Source organism: Branchiostoma lanceolatum, chromosome 7 (genome assembly GCF_035083965.1).
Source record: "Branchiostoma lanceolatum isolate klBraLanc5 chromosome 7, klBraLanc5.hap2, whole genome shotgun sequence".
Lineage (NCBI taxonomy): Eukaryota > Metazoa > Chordata > Leptocardii > Amphioxiformes > Branchiostomatidae > Branchiostoma > Branchiostoma lanceolatum.
In genome coordinates this window covers 1,451,516-1,474,414 of record NC_089728.1, presented here as the reverse complement: position 1 = coordinate 1,474,414, position 22,899 = coordinate 1,451,516, and the positions used below count along the sequence as shown (strand labels likewise).

At 42.7% G+C, this 22,899-nt stretch overlaps 2 protein-coding genes across 2 annotated transcripts in view; both read left to right on the top strand.

The window, feature by feature from the left end:
• The first annotated feature begins 1,325 nt into the window (after positions 1-1,325).
• LOC136438313 (ATP-dependent DNA helicase Q4-like) lies at positions 1,326-17,586 on the top strand. The gene is made up of 14 exons (XM_066433074.1): positions 1,326-1,532; positions 2,537-2,622; positions 2,947-2,980; positions 3,111-3,160; positions 3,416-3,556; positions 3,912-5,119; positions 5,319-5,539; positions 6,042-6,212; positions 7,027-7,191; positions 7,710-7,802; positions 8,354-8,490; positions 16,565-16,663; positions 17,269-17,442; positions 17,578-17,586. The coding sequence occupies exons 2-14, from the start codon at positions 2,539-2,541 to the stop codon at positions 17,584-17,586; spliced, it is 2,586 nt and encodes an 861-aa protein (XP_066289171.1). The 5' UTR covers positions 1,326-1,532; positions 2,537-2,538.
• A 20-nt stretch (positions 17,587-17,606) lies between these two features.
• Positions 17,607-22,899, top strand: part of LOC136438311 (ATP-dependent DNA helicase Q4-like) — a 34,405-nt gene continuing 29,112 nt past the window's right edge. The window contains exons 1-3 of the mRNA XM_066433073.1: positions 17,607-17,732; positions 18,117-18,299; positions 21,997-22,159. Of these exons, the coding sequence (XP_066289170.1) occupies positions 17,607-17,732; positions 18,117-18,299; positions 21,997-22,159 (472 nt within the window). The remainder of the gene's footprint in view (positions 17,733-18,116; positions 18,300-21,996; positions 22,160-22,899) is intronic.

The window sequence follows — 22,899 nt, the reverse complement described above, 5'->3', positions numbered from 1 at the left end:
GTTCTTAGCCCTATTTGTATCTGTTGGCTTTCGTTCAGAAAAGGCCTGGAAAGGGCGACGGTGCGAAATGTAACCAGATGCCTAACTAGTGCTCCACTGTAAAAGCGTTTTCATCCATCATAGCCAGCCCGGGTACTATAGTATAGATATGTAAAAGAGGTGGCTAAAGAAATGATACAAATAGCTACAGCCAAGACCAGATTTGCCGCGCGCGCCTGTGTGTTTGACTGTGTGTATTATTATCAGAGCGCTGAACTATAACAAAGGGTTTGAATTCCGACAGAAGCGGTCCGGCGCCCTTTGTTATTATGGGCAGTGAACACCTGCCGGTGTGTATAGGAGTCTGGTGGTATGATCTGCAAGCAGATATGGGGTTTCGGTTGTTTGGTAGTTTTTTTCCGCTATCAGTGTGAATCTAAATGTTCAACATGAACCATTCCCTTTCTCGGTAATCGTATGATTTTAATGAATGAAGACCTTTATTGTATGTTCGTGCCCCGAGGGGCTAGATACATGTCGTTTAACATAAACCTAACTAACATGTAAGTGACATATACAGTGAAATGTATACAGCACATTGTGTAGACATACATGGTAGACGAAAGTGATCAGCTAAGCTAATCCAGTAGGGTCAAGGCACTAGAATGACATATGGGGTGTGGAAATAACGGTTATCATAAGTACACGTTTTGATGTGTCGCTTTCTTTCTGCTTTCGGATAGTGAGCTTTTTGGCTCATTGTCACATATATACATAAACATTTACGTGTAATCTAGAATGTTCAACAGTTAATGACAAGGCAAAAACTTGAAAAAGGTGGAAAAGGGGAAGCACGATGTCAATGTCGAACCAAGAACCTCTTTGGTTTATGAACAGACCGTTCATTTTGTGTATTTTATGTGTATTGCCGCGGGGTATCAAAACGACAAAGCGTACCTGGACAAAAGAACACGGGAAACAAGTTTTGAATAGTTCATTTGCATCGTCTGGAAGCCCAGTGTTGCGCGTTCACCTTGAATGGAGGTGTGAAACGGCTACTTCTGTGGGATAATGGGCAACGAAGGGTCTCTCATTCAGGATTAGGGGGGAAGTGAAAATTGGCTTAGCATCGAGCGTTTCCGCTCATAATTATCGCACTTAGCGTGCACGGGATTTATGAAAAACGTGCTAAAACGGTGTGTTTTTCTTCGCATGTTGGTGAGAAACCCGGTCACCGTGAAATCGCAACTTGTTTTGATTTCGCACGGGGTTTCACACAAGTTTCCCCCAGATAATACAAACTTCCCATATTCGTAAGAACTAACTGGCCTAGAAACATGCAAAAAATCAATTCAAGCGTCAAAATAGTCTAGAAAACCCTGAAAACGAGCATATTGTCATTTGCGAAGGTCACCTGCTGCGAAGGTCAACAGGTGCACGTTTCGCGCCTTACCCGTCATGCTCGGCGCCGCGCCTGCGCACTGCCCGTGACCAATATGGCTGCGCCCTGCTGATTTGGCGGCAAAAACAAAACTTCGACACGTCGACAGGAGGTAAACAACGTCTTAAGTAAGTTACTTATGACATTCCATGTATACTGATACTCCATTCTACGTGTTATGAAAGTTTCTACGCAAGACATTGTGGAGAATGTAATATTTTTGAAGTTTTCTTAGCCAAGCAGCAAAGTGGGAGGGGGGCGTTCTACTTCCCGTCCTGACGGTCCCAAGACACTTTAATACATCGTTTAGCTCAGAATTCTCATGCATGATTTTCCTGGAGAACGATAAAAATGCTAAGAGCGTACCTCATACAACGCTTGCTTGGATCACGCTAGAGTCAGACTCTATCAGACCCCTCCTTGGCAGTATACAGCACTTGGCAAGCTCCTCTGCGCGACTGGTTGTGGTTTAAAAGCGCCCCCTGTTTAGCCAGGCCAGTATTTCCTTGTTCTTTGAACGAGGAAGTTGGACGTGAGTCGCTGTGGTAACTTTGTGAACAGAATTCCCTGTGCACACAGATGGTATGCCTAAGTAAGACTTCTGTCAGAAATATCTACATGTCCTTCAATTGCACAACGTTGTTTTCATATTCTTAAGATTATTGACATGGGGGGGGGGGGGCTCCACAGATCAAGTCAGTGTGAGGTAAAGGCGTAACACACCAGCTTCGCAGGCACGCGGCACGGCAGCAGCTGGTTATATTACACTGTACGGCCTGTCACACCTAACTTTTGCACAAATCCTTGTGCCAAATGACGACAGCAAACAAGTTCCAAGTCATTTGCAGATTTGCTTCAAAGTCTTACCACAGGGCAGGTCAAGATAAGGCTCAAACTGTGTCCAGACTCAGACACAAGTAGCTGCTTATGACGTGATTTTCAAATGGCTAGGACAGCGCTGAACTATGGTGGAATGACGTAATATGCATGTTGACTTTAGGATATACTAGTATTCAGCATAGCATTGTAGCACTTGAACTTCAACTTTTACATTATTTTTCTCGTGATGCCACACCCTTTTCAATTTTTGTGTGTCTTGATTCTGTTCCTGTCCAGCCATGGAGCATCTCACCACCCTGAAGCAGCGGCTGAAGAGTTGGGAGGCTGAGTTTGTGACAGAAAACAGTCGCAAACCCAACAAGGTAACAAATTCACTGTAACAACTATAATTCGTTATGTTATTTAGAATTACTCATACATGTTTTTACTATTGTCATCATGGTAATGAAAGAGCCAGCTTAGTACAGAGTTAAAGCTGTGTACTACACGAAAAATTAGCACATGTTGATTAATTTTTGACTGTCCTACTGCCAACTAACAACGCACATGAACTTTCATTCGAAGAGTCGTGTTTGTGTCGGAAAATGTGTTAACAGTCAAGAAAACTTGATATCTACAAGTGCATATAGAACCTTGCAGAGCCAGATGCCTTCACTTTTGACTTTGGTCGTGTTTCTTCTCTACAGGATGACATCGCTGCGGCCCCTCAAGACATAAAAGGTAATGCAACACATTAAGTCTTGTATGTCACGCATGACTGTCATCAGTATGCTTTCATTGACACGGCATTAGCTGAAGTAGGGGATATGCTGCAATATTAAGGTTATAAATATGAAGATTTCTTTTTCAGACACCTACAGAGAGTACTACAGTTTAAAGAAAAAGCAGGAGAAGGAAAAGGTGATATGATTTTCTTTTAGTACAATTGTACAGCATTGAATAGCCAAGATAAACTCCATCAAAGTTTAAAGAGTAGTCAAAATGTTATTTTCAGGAAAGATCTTCAGAGTAGTCATGATGTTGTCTTCTCGTTAGGTGTAGAACCCATTTCTGATTCGTAATCATAATATGCATGAAGATATACTGGTGCTTAGAAAACCATTTTGTCAAGTTCAATGCTGCAACTACAACAGAAAGTCTGTAATGTGTTAACAGGTAGACGACGTGTGGGGCTCGAGTCTGAACAAACCAGCGACTCCCGACCATGTAGAGGAGACAAAGAGCCAGGCAAAGGTCTCCCTGGTCGAGACGTACAGCAAGAAGCTCAAGCAGAAGTCTTCACTGCTGTCTGTAAGGGTAAAGGAGCAGTCATTCATTCATCTGTATCTATATTCTAGTAGCTGGTATGACCACCCTTGCCATAACGCACCAGCTTCATTTGTTTGTTTGCTTGTTCGTTCGCTTATTTCAAGTTTAAACCAAAGACTTACATTGAGATTCTCAAAAGGCTATGAAGGGTTAACATGTTACCTTCGCCAAAAAGGTTATGTTTTCTGTGCCGTTTGTTTCTGTGTTTCTGTCTGTGGACGGCCCAACTCTTGAAACTGTGGATGGATCGTGATGATGTTGGGTAGGGGTCTGGAAAACTAAAGTCAAGTTCAATAATGGTCTATGGTCATGTTTTTTCACTAGTTCTCGTCTTGTATTGCAGAACATACCCACGTCTCTCAAGAGTAAAACGACCAAGGATGACTCCAAGGTCGGTCTTAAGGAAAACCCTTCTAGCCAAGGAAAGTTTCCATCCCTCCGCACACCGTCTAAGACAGCAGGACATGCTGCAACACAGAACAGAGAAACTCCAGGTGCTACGGAAGACGCCTGCCAAGACGACAACAATGGAACAGCTGAAATTACATTCTTTCCGAAGACTCCGAAGATGGTCCGCAACAAGACCCCACTGACCACGCGACCCGGGATGTTGTGTAACGTCCCACTTGGACAGCTGAATGCCAAGCTGAAGAATAGATTCAACACCGCCTGGTTGCAGAGGTGTGCCACCGGCGCTGACGACACAGCTACGTTTGAACCGGCAACTCCTGAAAACAAGAAGTCCGTCCAAGCAACTGAAAACAGAGCTGAGATTTCAGAAGATGCAGAAACTTTCACAGACTGGTGTACACCCAAAAGCAGAGACAAAGAAAGTCACTTGGAATTTACCTCTGTACATTTAGGTGTTAGTGAGACAAGTAGGGCAAGTGATTGTCCACAGTCAAGATTTCTCACTAGTGAAAGTGTTGATCGTAACTTTGTTTCTCAGAAGACATCTACACCTCGTACTGAAGGTAAGAGATGGAGAAATCCCAGTAGTCAGGACTACAGCCTTGTCAGTACAGCAGCTGCAAGAGGGAGTTTAGAAACTGATGACATGGAGATAGACCAACCACAGGATAGCACTGAACCAAAAACATCACCTTCAGCTTCTATTTCTAAAGCTAAAGAATTGACCAGAACACCAAGGACTAAAACTGTCCGTAGCCCAGACAAAATTAGAAGCGAGGTAAATGTCGGAACTCGGAAGAAAAGAAAAGTAGAGGAGCTGGAAGATGACTTGGCACGAGTGCAAGACGAGGAAGGTTCTCCTGTAAGAAGACCAGCTCCAAGAAAGAGGAGAAAATTGTCTTCAGGAGCTGAGGCAAAAGAAACATCAAGCAAGAGGAAAGCTGGAAGGAAAGCGGGCAAGAAAAGTGACCTCTATGAGTTTGATGGTGATGTGGAAGAAGGGAAGGAGGAAGAGACAGATGGAGGAATGAAGGAAGAGTCTGTAGAGAAACAGAAGAGTATTGATGATCTTATCGAAGAAGACGAGGAGAAAGAAGTCAAGAAAGCAGGAAACATGAAGATGAGATTCTCTGCTCCAAGGTAATGTTTTCCTATGTATGTATGTTTATTGTTTATTTCTGTGATTGAAAGGACCCACTTTGGCAACCAGGATTTGGTCTTTTTTTAGTCAGAGTCAACTCACTAAAGACGTACTGTTCAAGACTCTAAAAGAATCTAATGAAAGTTTGTGTTTTAAAAGTGAAAGTACATGTAAGTGGAAGTTCTTTGTTACCCCCAGATCCTCTGGTTCGTCGGCTGGCGCTGCTAAGAAGGACAACTTCGTGCGCCTGAACATGAAAAGGAAGACGTACAAGCGGAAGGGTGGCCAGATGACGGGAGGGAAGTACCGCAGGATGATGTGGAAGCAGAGGATGAAGGGGAGGGACCAATCACAGGACGTGTGCTTCAAGTGTGGGCAGCAGGGGCACTGGGCGACTAAGTGTACTGCTAACGGGAAAGGTGACTTTATGTTTGTATATTTGTTTGTTTCATATTAAGACATAACACCACAGGATGTGTGCTTCAAATGTGGCCAACTTAGGGGCAACTAAGTGTACTGGTAACAGGAAAGGTGGGGTTTGTTTTTGTATATCTATCTGAATTAGTCAGTAGAACCTTCCTACATTGAAACATGAAAATAGACAATGGGGAGGGACCAGTTTTAGGAAGTCGGCTGCAAGTGTGGACAGCAAAGTGCACTGCTAATGGAAGAGGTGGTTTTTGTATTTCTATCTATATCTGTAGTTGTAACCACCTATTCAGTGATGAAAAGAAACCTTGTATTTTCAATAAGTGTTAAGGTGTAGCTCTCTTTGAAAATCAAAAGTTCCCACTTGAAGATGGCAACTCCTACAGCAGATTTATGTTCGGTACACCATTCCATGTGGTCCAAAAGCAGAGCTATGAATCACTAAACTATGGTTTGCTGGTCTTTCATACATGATATGACTGTTTTCTGCAGTGAGCCAGCGAGCGAAGGATGACTGGAATGATGACCCGGAGACGGAGGGAGGAGAAGAAGGAGAGATGGAGGTCAGCAGCCCATTCCCGTCGCTGGAGGATGCAGCAATGATGGCTGTGGGCAGGAGACCCAGCTCTGCTGGAGACAAGTCAGGCGGACAGAATTCTGAACGTAAGGGCTTTTCTTTTTCATCAAAGGGTTCCAGAACATTCTTCTTTCTTATGAATAGTTCAAAGCCTAGTGGCCTCTGTTGACATCAAGGGCCTTTCTACAACTCTACTACTCTTCTGTATAGGATAAGTCACAACAGTTAAAATGTAACTTACCCCAAGGTTCCCCAAGGTTAATGTGAATTTCCTAAATGCTTTGTGCATTCTTTACTACAGTGTACATATCTATATAGCCGCCCTAACTGCCCTTTAGTGTAGCAAAGCAGCTTTGCAGGCACACAGCATGGCGGCAGCTGGTTATATTACACTGAACGACCTGCAAGCGTTGTTTAAAGCTACCTATTGTAGTGAGGATGCTCCTACTGTACTTGGTTTTGTACTAGTAACAGATCTCCAGAATCAGAGAGCTGAACAAAGTTTCTCTCACTTCTCCCAATACAGAATCTGAGATAGCCGGTGTACCAGACAGCCAGACTGTTGTTTAAAGCTATCCAGTGTTGTGAGGATGCCCATACTGTACTTGGTTTTCTGTTAGTAACAGATAGTGTCGGACCATCCAGAACTAGAGACCAGAACAGATTTCTTCTTACAGAATCTGAGATAGCCGGTGTACCAGACTGCAAGCGTTGTTTAAAACTATCTATTGTTGTGAGGATACCCCTACTGTACTTGGTTTTCTGCTGGTAACAGATATCCAGAACTAGAGAGCTGAGCCGATTTTGTCTCCTTACAGGAGCTGTATTTGCCGATGTACTAGTAGCAGATCTCCAGAATCAGAGAGCTTAACAGATTTTCTCTCACTCCTCCCCCTACAGAAGCTGGAGCTTCCGGTGTAGCAGACAGCCAGACTGTAGACTCTCCTGCGGAATCCCATCCTGCTGAGGACTTTGTGTCCCTCCCCGCCCCTGCCTACGAACCCGCACCCCCTCCACCCCCCATGGAACCCCTCTACCCCCCTGCGGAGGATGGAGAACTACAGGGTAAGGGGTGGTCTAAAGAAAACCAAATATGGAGGATTGGATCTTTATCAAACAACCCGCAAACTTATGAGTCTGGCTTTTGATAGTTTTTACAAAGGCTGGCTTCGTAAGATCAACATACAAAGTTACAATTATATCAATGTTTAAACACTAAAAAGCATTTTATCATGCAAGTATTTTCTCAGTTAATTAAATCAAGGACGAAAAGTTACATCTTTTAAAAACATTATTATAAGAGACAAGACAACAGTTTTATAGCAGCTCAGTCCACTTTATTTTTTGTGCATATAGCTTTGTAGACAGAAACATTTTGAAGTGGTGATCTACAGCAAAATTGTTTATGATAAAGAGTTTAGACAAGTCTTGTTCAAAAAAGAAAAATGTAAATCCAATACTTCACTACAAATGAACAGTTCAAAGAAGACCATTATGCTACCATTTGTGGAAATTCCTTCACACCTATGTCTCGTGAGTGTCTGACTTGTGTCTAAGATATTGTCTTGATCACTCTCCTCAAGTCTCCACCAAGGAAGTGAAGAAGGCCCTCGGAGAGCTGGGGTACAAGGAGTTCCGGTCAGGACAAGAGGAGGCCGTCTCAAGGATTCTGTCTGGTAAGAACAAGATGTTGTTTTTAAAGACCGTTTGACCGCCCTTCAATTAAGACATATGCTTGACAAGTAAATTACACAAGCTACAAAGGCCCTGCAGGGTACATACAAGACTTGATATGTGTCATAACACAGGTACCATTTTGTCATTTTTGTTTATACAGAGCTAAAGGTGTGGCTAGAAGATAGATAGAGAATACAACACAGTGAATTCCATATCACCCGAAGTACCAACCCAACCAGTGGGCAGGGTATATTTTTACAGGAGGGGTAGCCTTTCCCCTTTAACGTGCTCGAGGCACCTCCTCAAACACGGGACACCCAATTTATGTCCCTTCCGAAAGATGGTGCAGCCCCAACCGAAATCTCCTGACTCAGGGACTTGAACCAGGTACCAACTAATTGGAACCACGACCTCAACTGTGAGGCTGCTGCAAGTTGAGCCACAGGGACATCCCTAACGCTTTACATGCCTGTATCTAAATGAAGGTACTATTTCAGTAAGTTAGGTTAAAGGATTTGAAATAGATTGTTGGTGTTCCCCCCGACCCCAGGCATGTCCACCCTTGTCGTCCTCTCCACCGGCGCGGGAAAGTCTCTCTGCTACCAGCTGCCCGCCTACATGTACGCCCAGAGGTCAAAGTGCATCACCCTGGTGATTTCTCCGCTGGTGTCACTCATGGACGATCAGGTGAGAAGGCGAAAAATAATATTTGAAAAAAAATTGGGGGGGGGGGGGGCACATTTTCTCAAAAACATGGGGTGGCTAACAATAGGACCTGGATGTATTTTTTCCATAAATACATTTTTTCAATCAGATAACATATTTACAATCTTTCTTGAGTACATATTGACATGTGACAACCCCTTCATTGACAATGAATTAACAAATCCTTAAATGTTTTCATCCCATAGTACATACCACAGCGCTTTTTGGTAAGGTAGATGACTCTCCTTGTATGTTAGAATAATCCTGTTGTAGTATTTAACGGCCCACAGAAGAAGAAGAAAGGGATTATCATCCGCCATTGTTTGGTACATCAGATCATTTCCTTTCCTCATTACACGCACCCCTCACAGAACAGGTGTCTGTTGGCAAGTAAAGGGAAGGGGGGGGGAGTCTTCTCCTGTCGTAGAGATTGGATCTTTAAATATAGTTTACCTGGATGTCTCTAACCTTCATCTAAGTAGTACTGTGGGCATTCAGCCTTCTGCTAAGGAACATCAGTGAAAAAAACCAAACTTATTTGACAGAGAGAGGGTAGAAAAGTAGGCTCTACCAGTCTCCACGTGTCGCTGGGAAAATAGTAGAAATTGGCCAAATAGAGTCAATTGTATGAAGGGAGTCGGCTACGGAGAGAGGGTCAAATTTGTAACCCTGTGAATGAAACCCTCCATGGCCAAAGTCCCCCAGCAAATGTTCTCCCTATAGCCGGCGTGGTTAGTCTGGTAGAGACTAGTGGGAAAGAAGGAATAGAGAGAGAAAACACTTGTCGCTTTGAGTGGCGAAATTCTTTATAAATCTCATCTTTTAGTTTAAAGATATTTCTGATTACCTCATTTGCAATATATATATGTAGTATGTAGGACTTTATTGTACATTTAGCATCAGCCTTACATTTCACACATAACATTAAATGTGATTAGTGTTTTCTACCTCCCAGTGTTTGTTTGTTTGAACCTTTGTTTATTCATGATAAGCTCAAATCGGCACGCAGGCCGCTTTTCATTGAGGTCATGAGGGAAGAGGTAAGGGTCAGATACAATATAACAGAGATACACAGTCATTTGAGTCCTAATAACTCTATCAACATATATCATTACATATTTATGGTACAACAATATACAATTGTTACAATATATAGTAGGGCGAAAGCTGGTTCATGGTCCGTGTCCATTTGTTTTGTTCATTTCCATTACTTCAAGAGTCTCTTAAAGGAGGTAATTCCAAACTCAATGTGACTGACAGAGTCCAGACATATTTGTTGCTTGCTACGTGTGTCCTTTGGCGGGACACCTCCAGGACTGTGACCTTCAGATCATCACACCTTAACGAGAACAAAGGATCCACCCTACGACCTTGAAATCTGTCCTTGTAGCTTAAGTCCTTCTAAATTCTTTGCCCTGCAGGTTATTGTTCCTATGCCAGTTCCCCTCGAAGTGTCTGTTGAGCAATGTGTACGAACAACTTAAACACACTGAAAGTGGGCAAGCGTCCTGTAAAACAAAGCCCCACAACAGGTGTCACTTCCAGTGTTGTATTGCAAGGTATTGATATGTGTCTGTCTGTGTGTCTGTCTGTCTGTGTGTTTTCGGGTATCTGTGGTTAGCATAACAGCAAAATATTGTTACGATATTTGGTTTGTGGATAGGTGTTGGGAAGACAAAGGTCATGGTTGATTTTGGGCCCTCTGGTGTGTGACCTTGTTTGTAAGTAGTTGTTTAGAAAAAGTCTGGAACAGCCTTGAAGATTTGAACTCCCAACCCTTTGGTGCTGAAGAACTGAATCAGACACATTGAAAGTAGGCCAGCATCCCTGTAAAACAAACCCCTGCAACAGGTGGCACTTCCAGCGCTGAAATCTGATCACTATTATGTGGTGCCATGTTGGCCTCCACTTACCAATATCGTGCCCTAGACACAGTGGATAACAACCCACTGACCTATGGCCTCTCAAAAAGCCTATGGGACTATCTTTACCTCTACTTAACACTGAAAGTAGGCCAGTGTACCGGTAAAACAAACCCCTGCAACAGGTGGCACTTCCAGCACTATCTATGATGTTGCGTCATGTTGATGAGGGATTCACCTACCTATATCGTACCCTACACACATTGGATAACAACCCACTGCCCCATGGCCTCTCAAAAAGCCTATGGTACTACTTTTACCTCTACTTAACACTGAAAGTAGGCCAGTGTGCCTGTAAAATGAACCCCTGCAACAGGTGGCACTTCCAGCACTATCTATGATGTTGCGTCATGTTGATGAGGGATTCACCCACCAATATCGTGCCCTAGCCACAGTGGATACCCACTGCCCTATGGCCTCTCAAAAAGCCTATGGGACTACCTTTACCTTTACCTTACACAGAAAGTAGGCCAGTGTACCTGTAAAAGGAAGCCCTACAACAGGTGGTATTTTCAGCGGAGTAATCTGATTACAGGCAAGCCCACGCCGCGGTCACTAATCTCACAAACATCGCCCAAACTCCGCTCCCCCAATCAGGTAATTGGCAGGGAAAATCACGTAAGTCTGCACAGGCGTGCCGCTAATCTAGCCGCGCACCATTAATGGCGGTTTTGATTAAGGGGCCGCCCACAAACGATGGTGGGAGGGTCTGTAACAAAAAATGTCACAACCACAGCCTAGATTTGGAAACGTTTGCACGTCCTGGTTGAAAATTCTCATAGCAAATTGCAAGCAAGATACAATTCTTTATAGAGGATTTTTTGGGGCATCACCACCCCCCTTGTGACATCGGTGGTTGGTCCCCAAGGTACAGGTAGTCTCCAATGAAGAAAACACCTGTTGGCAGGTGAGCAGTGTCTCACCTGTGGGAAACTTTCCCACACACGTTACTCCCCGATTTAGGGGATCACGGACCTTGTTGTACGGGGACATGGAGACTTGTAATGGTACAATTATCCTCTGGCCTAATTACAATACAAGAACGTACAGTCAAACCTGTCCAAGAAGACCACTCAGGACTCTTAATGCTTGTGTCATTGGGAAAAATTATCTAATGGACCACCTAAAAGTAGTCCAATTTCGGGGATCAGAGACCTTGTTAAACAGGGACATGGAAACTTGTCATTCATACATATCAAAAGATTTTGTTGGGTGTGAGTTCAAATCCTGGGCTGTTCTTGACTTGCATTAAACAGTTTTTAGTTCCAACTCTTTCATAGAGTAAGACAGTAGGTAGATTAAATGGTACAAACACTTCACCCCTTTCCCATACTACTTTTGCCCATCTGCTCTGATCTAGACTGGGTGTTGTTACGGACTCAACACTTATGATAGAACCAACTGAGCTTCCTTAGGGTCTTGAACAATAAAGACCTTGCATGAAAATCCTTCACTGGAAAAATGATGAAAAATGAAACCAATATGGAGACTGTTTTGTTCCAAGGTCGGTTGATGTAACCACCTGTTACCTGGTGTCAAGTTTCATTGCAGAAAATCATCTTTAAACTTAAAGTACACAAGTGGTTTGAATCCTACCTTCTGTGTCTATCAAGAGTCTTGATACAAATGTTTGTTCGTTCGTTCAGACCCTTGTAGTGCCTAGTGGCACATAGGGTGGCACGTTTCCTTGCTGTTTCAGTAGCAGGGTATATTTTCTACAGGGAGGGTTTGCTAGCCCTTCCCCTACATAAAACGTGCTTGAGACACCTCCTTTAACAAGGGGTCCCCATTTTACATCCCTTCCGAAATGGATAAACTGATAGAGCCCCAACCAAGATGTCCTGCCCAGGATTGAACCCGGGTTTCCCTTTCTAATATAGCAACTAATTGGAACCAGGAGCTCAACTGTGAGACTTCTACCAGTAGGGACATGTAAAAAATGTAGCCAATTCTAAAATGAAAACCAACCTAAGTGTTGCGGAAACTTTGAGAGTCAGTTACCCGTCCGGAAGTGGTGTCCTTGCCACTTAACCATCCTTAACCCCAGAACACCTGTTGCGGTGTACCTGGTAACCCGACCCCCAGGTATTCACACCCACCTGAGGACAGGTGTGCACACCGCGTTGTCTCACAGACAGGTGTTCCATGATTTACCTGCCTCTCCAAGGTCTCGCTAAGGCGACCACAAAAGCCCAGTCAGTACAGGACATGGTTCAGTGCTAGTAACAGTAACCAACACCCGCGGATACACAAACACTCACCACAGGTGTTTTTTCTATGTACTGCAACATCATTTGCCATGTAGAACAGGTTTGTAGTGTACAAGTTTGGATTAGAATCGTGGGCTGTTGCATTGTTGTAAAACATGTCAACTTTTTAAATTCCCAAATCATTCTACATGAAGCTGATATTTCACGAATGACTGAAATTAAATGATTTCCATTATAAGATTGGGTTTTTATCAGATCGTAGAATAGCTCTTCAACTGTCTCTTACCTCTAGACAATCTGGCAAACTTGGGTCTGTATTTCACTTGTGAAATATGTAACTGCTATAAGGTTAAGTGCAGGTGAAGACTTTACCCATGCACTCTATGACATCAACTGTCGGAAAAACAAACAAACAAATAACAAAAGAAGACCTGTTCCTTTCCAAGAGGTTACCAACACCCACGGCTACACAAACATTCCACAGGTGTTTTTCCTGTGCACTGCAACACCGTCTGTCCTGTAGAACAGGTTTAGAGTGTTTTTGACTGCCTGAAAGTTTGGATAAGAGTTTTAGTGGTGTTGCAGTTTTGTTTTGTAATTTCTAATTCTCAGAGATTCTCCTTATCATAGAACTTTTAGCATTCCCAAATACAAATTCATGTGTCTCAACATTTTTATCGATGGGTCTTTCTATGTGAAGCTGACTTTCTGTATTTCACAACTTACTAGAATGGAATGATTTTTATGAAAATATGGTTTTTCTATCAGCTTGTAAAATATCTTCGCAGTGAGATTTCTAAAATCCAGATAACCTGGCAAACTTGGTTCTGTTTTTCACCTGTCAAAATGGTTAATGTTAAGTACAGGTGAAGACTTTACCCATGCACTCTATGACGTTGAAAAACAAACAAGCAAACAACAAAAGCAGACCTGTTCCTTTCTCACAGGTGTCATTCTGTGGGGGATTGAAGACGCAGTACAACATCCTTTTCCTGAACAGGTTTAGAGTGTTATGGACTAGCTAAAAGTTTAGATTAGAGTTCAGCAGAGTTGTAGTTTTGTTTTGAAGACAGATATCTTCTTTTTGTAATCCCATATTTGATATAAAATGTTACAAATCTTTAATGGTGTGTAGCTCAACATCAAGCTGATTTTGATTAGAAAGTGTTTTTCATCAGCTAGTAGATAAGGAATATCATGCCAACTGTAAGATTTCTAACTTCTGTGTGTTCCGGCAAACTTGGTACTGTGTTTCACGGTTCACCTGTGAAATGTGTAATGTTAGGTACATAATGTTTACCCATGCATTCCGTGACGTCAAGTGTAGGAAAAACAAACAAGCAAACAACAAAAGAAGACCTGTCCCTTTTATTAGAGGTGACATTCTGTGGGCGATTGAAGACTGTTTCTTTGAAACGAAGGCTTCCGGGGGAATCTTTGGTTTTTTTTGGCTTATTTCAAGATGAAGATTGTGTTAAAAACTTAACTCTTGATGTCTTGAAGTCAGGACAGTAACAATAACTAGAAATTCCATTTTCCAACAGTTGATTATCTCTACAAATGAACGACCTGTCACACCACATCTAACTGTAAGCGTGGTGGGTTCTTTAACGTGCTCGAGGTGTGGCTCTCTAGTGTGGATGCTTATACAGTATTTGATGGAAACGAGTTCTATTATCCTATAGTTCTAGGAAAATACAAATTTTCGAACACTGCTCCAGTACTAGAGATTAAACGTAACAGGTTGACATTTTGGGCTTCCAAGTTAGTTTCGTTGTAATTTTGAAAAATAACTAAATCCCAAACCTCAAGGTACCACCAGAGTTTGAACTGTTGTGAAAACCAAACCTGCCCATATAAATCTCCCTCCGCAAAGTAGGAAATCCACTTACACACACTCCATGCCTCGAGCTAAGCAGCACTCAAACTATTAACAAACATGTGGATTATTGCTGATTGTAGTTTTCCCACATTAATCGGAGGTACAATGAAATATGAGAGCTATGACTACCTGTAGTTGTAACATTAATGTAAACTGGCGCCATTCTTAAAGAAAATGTTTCTTCTATGTTTTGCTGCTTACCTGATGACCTCAACAAAATACAATGTCCACAATTTCTATTAAAATTTTGATATTGAAACGGGAATTCCAAAGTACCATACGCGTATATTCTGCAGATAAGATTACAGGAAACTGTTACTTTTTTTCCCGACAATGGCAGTTACACAATGCATGTAACCACACTGACTGTTGCTTGAGTGTGTCATTGCTTTCTGTTGTGTTGTGTGTGATAAATGTTGAGAAAAAACCTCACCAGTTTCTTGGTCTGGTGCATGTAGAAACAAAAAAAAACTTTGCAGGAGTCTGGAGCATGAAAGTACCTGTAAAGCCGCAGGTTCTCGAGTCACCTGTTGTGTTTGATCCTGCACACCTGTTTGGAAGATTTATCAGGACAACTTTCAGAATACACTTTCGCTACTTCCTTTCACAGTTAGACTTAGACATCTTCAGAAGGTTTGAAAATCTTTTAAAAAGTTTCTGGAAAGATCTCTGGTTTCAGCTCTTTCTCTTCCTGCTTTTTTTATATGGTGGCAAGGTTGTCTTGTGGCTAGGGATGTTGACTTGGAATCTAGAGGTTTTGGGTTCAAACCCCTGGCAGGCCCCCAGTGTTGTGTCCCTGGAAAACTTTGCAGGAGTTTGGAGCATGAAAGTACTTGTGAATCTGTAGGTTCTTGAGTCACCTGTTGCGTTTGATCCTGCACACCTGTTCGCCCAAACTTTCTCACGTCCGGATCGGGCGCGCTGCCTTTGTCAGCCGGGCTTTGTGCACTTTGTGAAACAGGTGTTTCAACAACAAGTGTTGGTTACCACAACCTGCTCAGGTCTGAGAGGGCTGCGGCGCCTTTCTTGTGGGGAAATCTCCTCCTCAGTTGTTTACTGTATGAGCTTGTTTGTATCAAATCCGATTAGTAGAAGCTATAATTGCCTCAGATAGAAACCGTTTCTAATGATTTGTAGGCTATACAGGTGTTTCAACAACTACTGGCTACCACAACCTGTGCAGGCATAGTTTCTTTCTTGTGGCTGTATGAGCTTGTTTATGTAAATTCTGATTATTCAAAAGCTATAAGTGCCTCAGATGGAAACTGTTTGTATTAACTCTAATGATTTGTGGGCTGTGAGTTATGGCATGGCAAGGATGGGACATCAGGCTACATAGCAGGGCTACCCTGGGTAAACATGACAGAATAAAAAAAAAGCTGGGACATCAGGCCTTGTAGGGCTTGAAATTCCCTTCAGGTGTTTTCTGTATGAGTTCGTTTATATCAGATCCGATTAGTCAAAGCTATAATTCCCTCAGATGGAAACCGTTTCTAATGATTTGTAGGCTATAGAGGTGTTCCAACAACAAGTGCTGGTTTCCACAACCTGTGCAGGCCTTTAGAAGGTTTAGTTTCTTTCTTGTGGCTGTATGAGTTCGTTTATATAAATGCTGATTATTCAAAGCTATAATTGCCTTAGATGGAAACCGTTTCTAATGATTTGTGGGCTGTGACTTGTGGCATGGCAATGATAGAAAAGTGGGTTTTAAGAGCTTGGAATTCATTTTGGGAATAGTGACACTGGTGCACCAAATTGAAAATTTTTAAGTGCAAAGAAAAAGTCTTGGTTGCACCACACAAAAGAATGAACCATAATGATAATGCCATGAAAGTATCAGCTTGACAGTGAAACACCTGTTTCTAAATCTCTCCCTGTTGCCACAACAAGTGGTTCGGGATTTAGGGATAATTCCGTGCAATTGACAGAAGTGTGTGTTAATCCGTAGTGCAATTAACCGGCTTCTACTGTAGATGAATAACAGAGACTTAATCTAAAAGAGTTTGTAATAAACTTATCAATATGATATGAAATCATTACAGGTGACAGGTCTGCCGTCCAAGCTAAAGGCCGCCTGTCTCCACTCCAACATGTCGCAGAAACAGCGGGAGAACGTCGTCAGCTTGATCTTGGAGGGCATGGTAGGGAACTCCTCTCTCTCTCTCTCTACAAAGTCGATTCAGTTGCTCGAGTAACTTTTATTTTATGTATTACCTGGATGTCTAACCTTCGTCGACATCAGAAATTTAAACCTGCAAGATACATAAATACGTCTCCAGCTTTTGATTTTTTTTCATCCCTCTTAATGTTTGAGAGCCAATGTTTTAATCGGGCTACAAAAATGTATTTCAATCCCATTTTTGGGAGGGATCGGGACAGGCAAATTTCTGCCCTGGGACGGAAGGATGGGTCCTGGAGACAGCCGTGCCATATACCTTTGAGTTAGAATGCCTCTCTTCGTTTTTCTCAGGGGTGTCCCTGTGGTGTAGTGGCCTGCGCCTTTGTCTCTCACCACATCTGGTTCCAATTACTTGGATCAGAAGGCCCAGGTTCAAGCCCCGGGTAGGACATCTCTGGACAAGAGGCACACTTCACTGCCAGTGGACTAGCCCCCTGCTACAGTGATTGCACAACAGTGTGGCCCAGGGCTATGAAACGGAGATGGGCACCGCCCTATACATCAATAATGGTGTGGGAGGATTTTAACTAACACTGAAGTTAGAATGCCTCTCTTCGTTTTTCTCAGGTGCACCTCCTTCTGATCTCCCCCGAGGCACTGGTGGGGGGCGGCGGTTACGGGACCGGCTGTCTGCCCGGCGTGAACCGCCTGCCGCCCATCGCTTTCGCCTGCATCGACGAAGCTCACTGCGTGTCCGAGTGGTCGCACAACTTCAGGCCTTCCTATCTTAGGCTCTGTAAGGTGAGTATCACACACACACATGCACAAACACACGCTCACACATGTAACTCACACACACACACACACGTACAGACACGTCAACAAGGCTCACTGCGTCTCCGAGTGGTCGCACAACTTCAGGCCTTCCTATCTTAGGCTCTGTAAGGTGAGTATCACACACACACATGCACAAACACACGCTCACACATGTAACTCACACACACACACACACGTACAGACACGTCAACAAGGCTCACTGCGTCTCCGAGTGGTCGCACAACTTCAGGCCTTCATATCTCAGGCTCTGTAAGGTGAGTAACTCATTAACTTATGCTTTCATACATACACTTTGATGCAGCTCGACGTGTCTCTGAGTCATCGCATGGCAGTTCAGAACTTCATATCTTGTTAGATGTGACAAGTTGTTTGGTGCAATATAACCAACTGCTACCGTGCCGTGTGTCTGTGAAGCTGGTGTTATGGCGAAGGGCGGTTAAACCGGATAGATAGATACAGATGCAGATCCACATACATAGGCACAGACATGCACACACATTGATAACACACACGCTCAACCACTCACTCAAAAACGCACAGAATGAATACACACTCAAGCACTCTCCACAGCATTCTGCCTAGTCCATCTCACCATCGATATCCCATTACTCCACTATACTTTCTTCTGATATTTTCAGGTGTTGAGAGAGCGATATGGGGTGCAATGCCTCCTGGGATTGACCGCCACTGCCACGCGGTCGACGGCGGCCAGTGTTGCCGAGCATCTTGGGATCCCTGCGAAGGAGGGCGCGACGGTGAGGGGGGCGGCCGTCCCTCCCAACCTGCACCTGTCGGTGTCCTGTGACAAGTACAGGGACCAGGTACACTGCAACAACTCTTAAAGAATTCATTTGTTTCTTAAACTTGTATATGGTGAGAAAACCCTTATCCGAGTTTCATTGAGTGGCTAGGCTAACCGACAGGTTCGATTCAGGCACTTAACATGACTTTCTTCACTCTGCCATTGTGTAAAAATAGGTACATGACTTCAGTTTATTGTTTATTGTTTATTCAGGGCTCGAAATTCAGTTTTGGGATCAGGTGCACTGGTGCACCCAACCTAAAAAATTGGGTGCACCAAAAAAATTTTGGGTGCACCACATAAAATAAAGTAGAATGTAACTATTGTAAGCAAAACCTAATCATAAACCTTACTGTTCCTCTTCTGAGCTTGTATCTGAAAGGGGAGCTTGGTGACGACGCTTTCATATTTTACTTGCAAAGTCAAAAACAGTAATAACCATAGGAATAAAGTAAAAATGAAAATAATTCGAATGAAAAGTGTATTAATTAATCATCAATCAAACAAATTTTTTTTTAGATATGTGTACAAAATTACTGTGGTGCATTTATTTTCTCGATAGAATTTCAATAAGACTAACTAGTGACGTATAAGGGTCCCAGCGTGTTATTAACATCAACCTCGGTGAAGAAAAAAATCAACGCCACGGAAGAAATAAAGGAAAGCATTATATTTAAAAGCCTTGGTCTTTTGGCAGTCTCTTCTGACATTAAAAAATCCTCATGCACGCAGTTTTGAAGCTTTCAAAATAGAAATTAACTCAAATTCTAACACCAAAATCTTAAACAACTACTACAACAAAGATCTTATTATTTTCTTACACTTAGATGTCAAGAATATGCTGTCTACTAGTGTGCAGTGATACCTTTACACATTAAACCGTACGAAAATATTTGGGTGCACCAGTGCACCCACAGTAAAAAATCAGGTGCACAGCTCCAAAATTGGGTGCACTGGGTGCACATGCACCCAGTATTTCGAGCCCTGTTATTTATTTCGCACTTAAAAATATACATACATAAGAAAGAAATACAAAAATAAATAAAACTGTGCAGGGCAGGCCAAAAAGCTTCTGCTTATGTAAAGGCCTCCCTTTATCAAATCATAACATTTTTAGTTAATCAGTTATACAAAGGAAATAAGTGTTGGATGATAAACAAAATGAAACAATATAGGGGTCATGAGAACAATACAGTAAAGAATTTACCATAACTTGATAAATCATACATAGATATGAATATAGAGTAAATGAAAAGTATTAAACAAAGTAATAACGGTGGACTGCTACTTAACAAAGTAAATAATACTAATAAACAGTGGACTACTATTAAGCAAAAGAAAAGGACACCAAATTAGGAAAAAGTAGGCTTACTTATAAAATCAATTTTAGCGTTGGACTTGAAGATAGCAAGAGTGGGGGGGGGGTAAAAGGTGGTTGAAGGAGAGGGTTGGACTCTGCCTTCCAATACTGTGCCCTAGTCTTGATTATGATGTACATTTCCTAAAAATGGCTTTGTAGTCAACAACAACAACAACCAACAGATTTTTGATACAAACATTGCTGGAGTGTTGTGTAGAAACTCATGTAAAAATATCTCAATTAGAAAAGCTACCAAGTAGCTTCAACCAAGTAGAGGTCAGAAGACTTAAATAGAAGTTTAATGAGTTGTAAACAGGTGTGACATTACACGTTTTACACCTGCCGCCTCGTAACAGTCACTGCCATTGTTAGTGGCACACCTGTCAGAAATCTATCCATTTGCTCCATACCTACATCATGTGTATATCAAAATAAGCTGAAATCATGATTTTACAACATGTTAAGACGCAATGATTTTACATAAGGAAAAGTCTTTTAAAGGTGCCTTTTATTGGGTGTAGTTGGCAGAAGTGGAGGAATTTGCACTAAGTTGCCCTGAAGGGGACACACACAATAGAGTCTGTACCTAACAATGGCTCTACTACAGACATGGACTCCTGACATTTGGACTTACAGTAATTGATTGTTCTGTGTGGATCTCTGTAAGGCCACACCAATTAAGCTCGTTCTCATTATACCGCTGGAATGGAAGGTCAACATGAATCTGAGGGAAAAGTCTGTACCTTGGTACCAGGGCTGTCTCCAGCTTTAAATTGTTTTCCATTCCACTCATTGTTTCGGACCCCATGTTGTTGATTTTCATGTTTAGATCTGTCATTTCAAGCGCTTACGAATTCTAATTTTGGGGACGGAACAACATGTAGATGTCTGTCCCGGGATGGAGGGACGGGTCCTGGAGACAGCTCTGCTACGTACACTGTCAGACAAGGTAACAGTTACTCAAGCAACTGGATGAAATGTGGAAATGGTCAGGTCTTTCGTCAGTGACTAAAGGAAAGTCTGACTTTACCAGCTTTAAATAGTTTATTGCAAATTCATGCCCGTAGGCTAATTGCATGTTGTCAACAGTGTCGAAATACAAACCAAAACTCTGAACTGATATGTTAATGACGTGAAGACAATTCTAAGTTGGTTCAATTGGTTCATCAGAACTTCAATATAATCAGATACAAGTTTTCCTCCTTTTTCTTTTAATTTTCACTTAAAAATGTTTTTTTTTTTTAGAACCAAAGAAATAAATTGATGTTGCCTCATCACCCTTGAAAATAGATCCTTACACCTGGCTGGACTTCTTAAGGACACCTGAGAAGTAAAGGTTTCTCTGTGGCAGGGGTCTTGACGTGTCTACCTGTCCAGACCAACAGGTGTAATCACCTGTGCACAATGTCAGGTAATCACAGTGACGGGGGAGGGGGCACTGTCATTGTGGCAGGGAGATTACTAGTATGTGTTCGCCAGTGTTTGTTGTGTTTGGGTTGGTGAAGAGGATATGTAGAATTCTCAAATTCAAGAAAAAGTTCTGTATCTGTATAGACCGCACAACCATGAAACACACCAGCTTTGCAGGCAAGCGGCGTGGCAACAACTTGCTATATTACACTGAACGACCTGTTATACTTAACTATTGCATATCTAGCTGCAAGTATTGTTTAAAGCTAAAGCTAGAGGTAACGAGATCCACTCGAAGATATTTTTATTAGAAAACAAACTTTTGAGCACCTCGATCCTGGTTTGTTAGCTGTGGTACTTGTAGGCATGGCTATCTTCTAATCTTTTCAGGGCTGGTACAAGATACAAGAGCTGTTTTTTTCCTCATTGAAAACTGGTTGCCAGATCTTCTGTAGTGCTGCAACAGTCAAATAGTTAGAATAAGGGATGGATGAGATGAGAAACTTAATTGCATCGAGATGATATTTTCCCTGCTCCAGTCCCTTGTGAGCCTGCCGAAGGGTCGTCAGTTTGCGGTACTGTACGTTAACTGCTGTACCTGCACCTGAAATTGTTTAGGTACAGAACCCTAATCGGGAGTAACACTTTGTTTCCTGTTGCAGTCGCTGGTGACGTCGTGGCATTTGTGTGGTGCAAGGTTGGAGCGTTGGACTCAGAACCAATAGGTCTCGGGTTTGATGCTGACCATGCCCCGACGTTGTGCCCTTAGGAAAGTCACTTAACATGATATTCCTACCATGACGGTGGAGTGACGCCCACCAAGCCTCTTCAGCTAATCTGTCTAAACAGTGTGCCAAAAAACAGACTGTGGATTTGGTTGCCAATGCGCCAACATCGAGCACATTTGCCACAAAGAACCATGACATTAAATCTTTTAATTTTGCAGTCGCTGGTGAGCCTGCTGAAGGGACGGCGGTTTGAGGAGCTGGACTCCATCATCGTGTACTGCACGCGGCGCGAGGAGACCGAGAGGATCGCCGCGCTCATCCGGACCTGCCTCCCGTTCACCGCACCCCCCGCACCCGAGAAGGGGAAAAAGAAATCCAAAGGTACGTTGAAGAAGATTACACATCTCATTAATCCAGTAAAGAAATTAATTTGGCCATCCAAACCTGCCTCGCCCCCATTCACCCCGCCCACGGCAGCGGACGGCACAGACGGGAAGGGGAAAAAGAAATCCAAAGGTACGTTGATGGAGATTATAGACACAGGGCTGTCTCCAGGATCTGTCTCTCTGTCTTGATGGGACAGAAATTCATTCGTTCGTTCTCTCCTACGTTCGTTCACGTGTTCATACGTTCATTCCTTCATGCGTTCATTCCTTCATACGTTCATTTGTTCATTCATTTCAAAAGAATTTCATTCTGTCCATCAGAGCATGCGTTGTAGCATACATTTTTATCGTAGTCAAGCGGTTAGTGATCCTGCCTCTGGACCAAGAGGTTGTGGAGGTCCAATCCCACGTGTTTTCGATCACCCACATGCATGGAGAAGGCCAGACATAGGTTCCTGCCCAAATGTTTTTAATTTCTGAAGGTTTGAACTCAATGTTAATTTGTAAAATTCGAGTGCATTTTATCAATACATCTGGGATAAATCTGCACTCCTTTTTTCCTCCATCAAGCTTAGTGTTGAAAAATGCACATTTTCAGCGGTGATATTCACTGTTAGAATATCCACAGTGGCTATCAATACTAAAACACTTAAAGTGCCTTTCGAAAAGGTACTTTACACAAATTTCCTCACTTCACTCAGGTGAAAATGAGTATCTAGCTTCAGTTAGGGACAT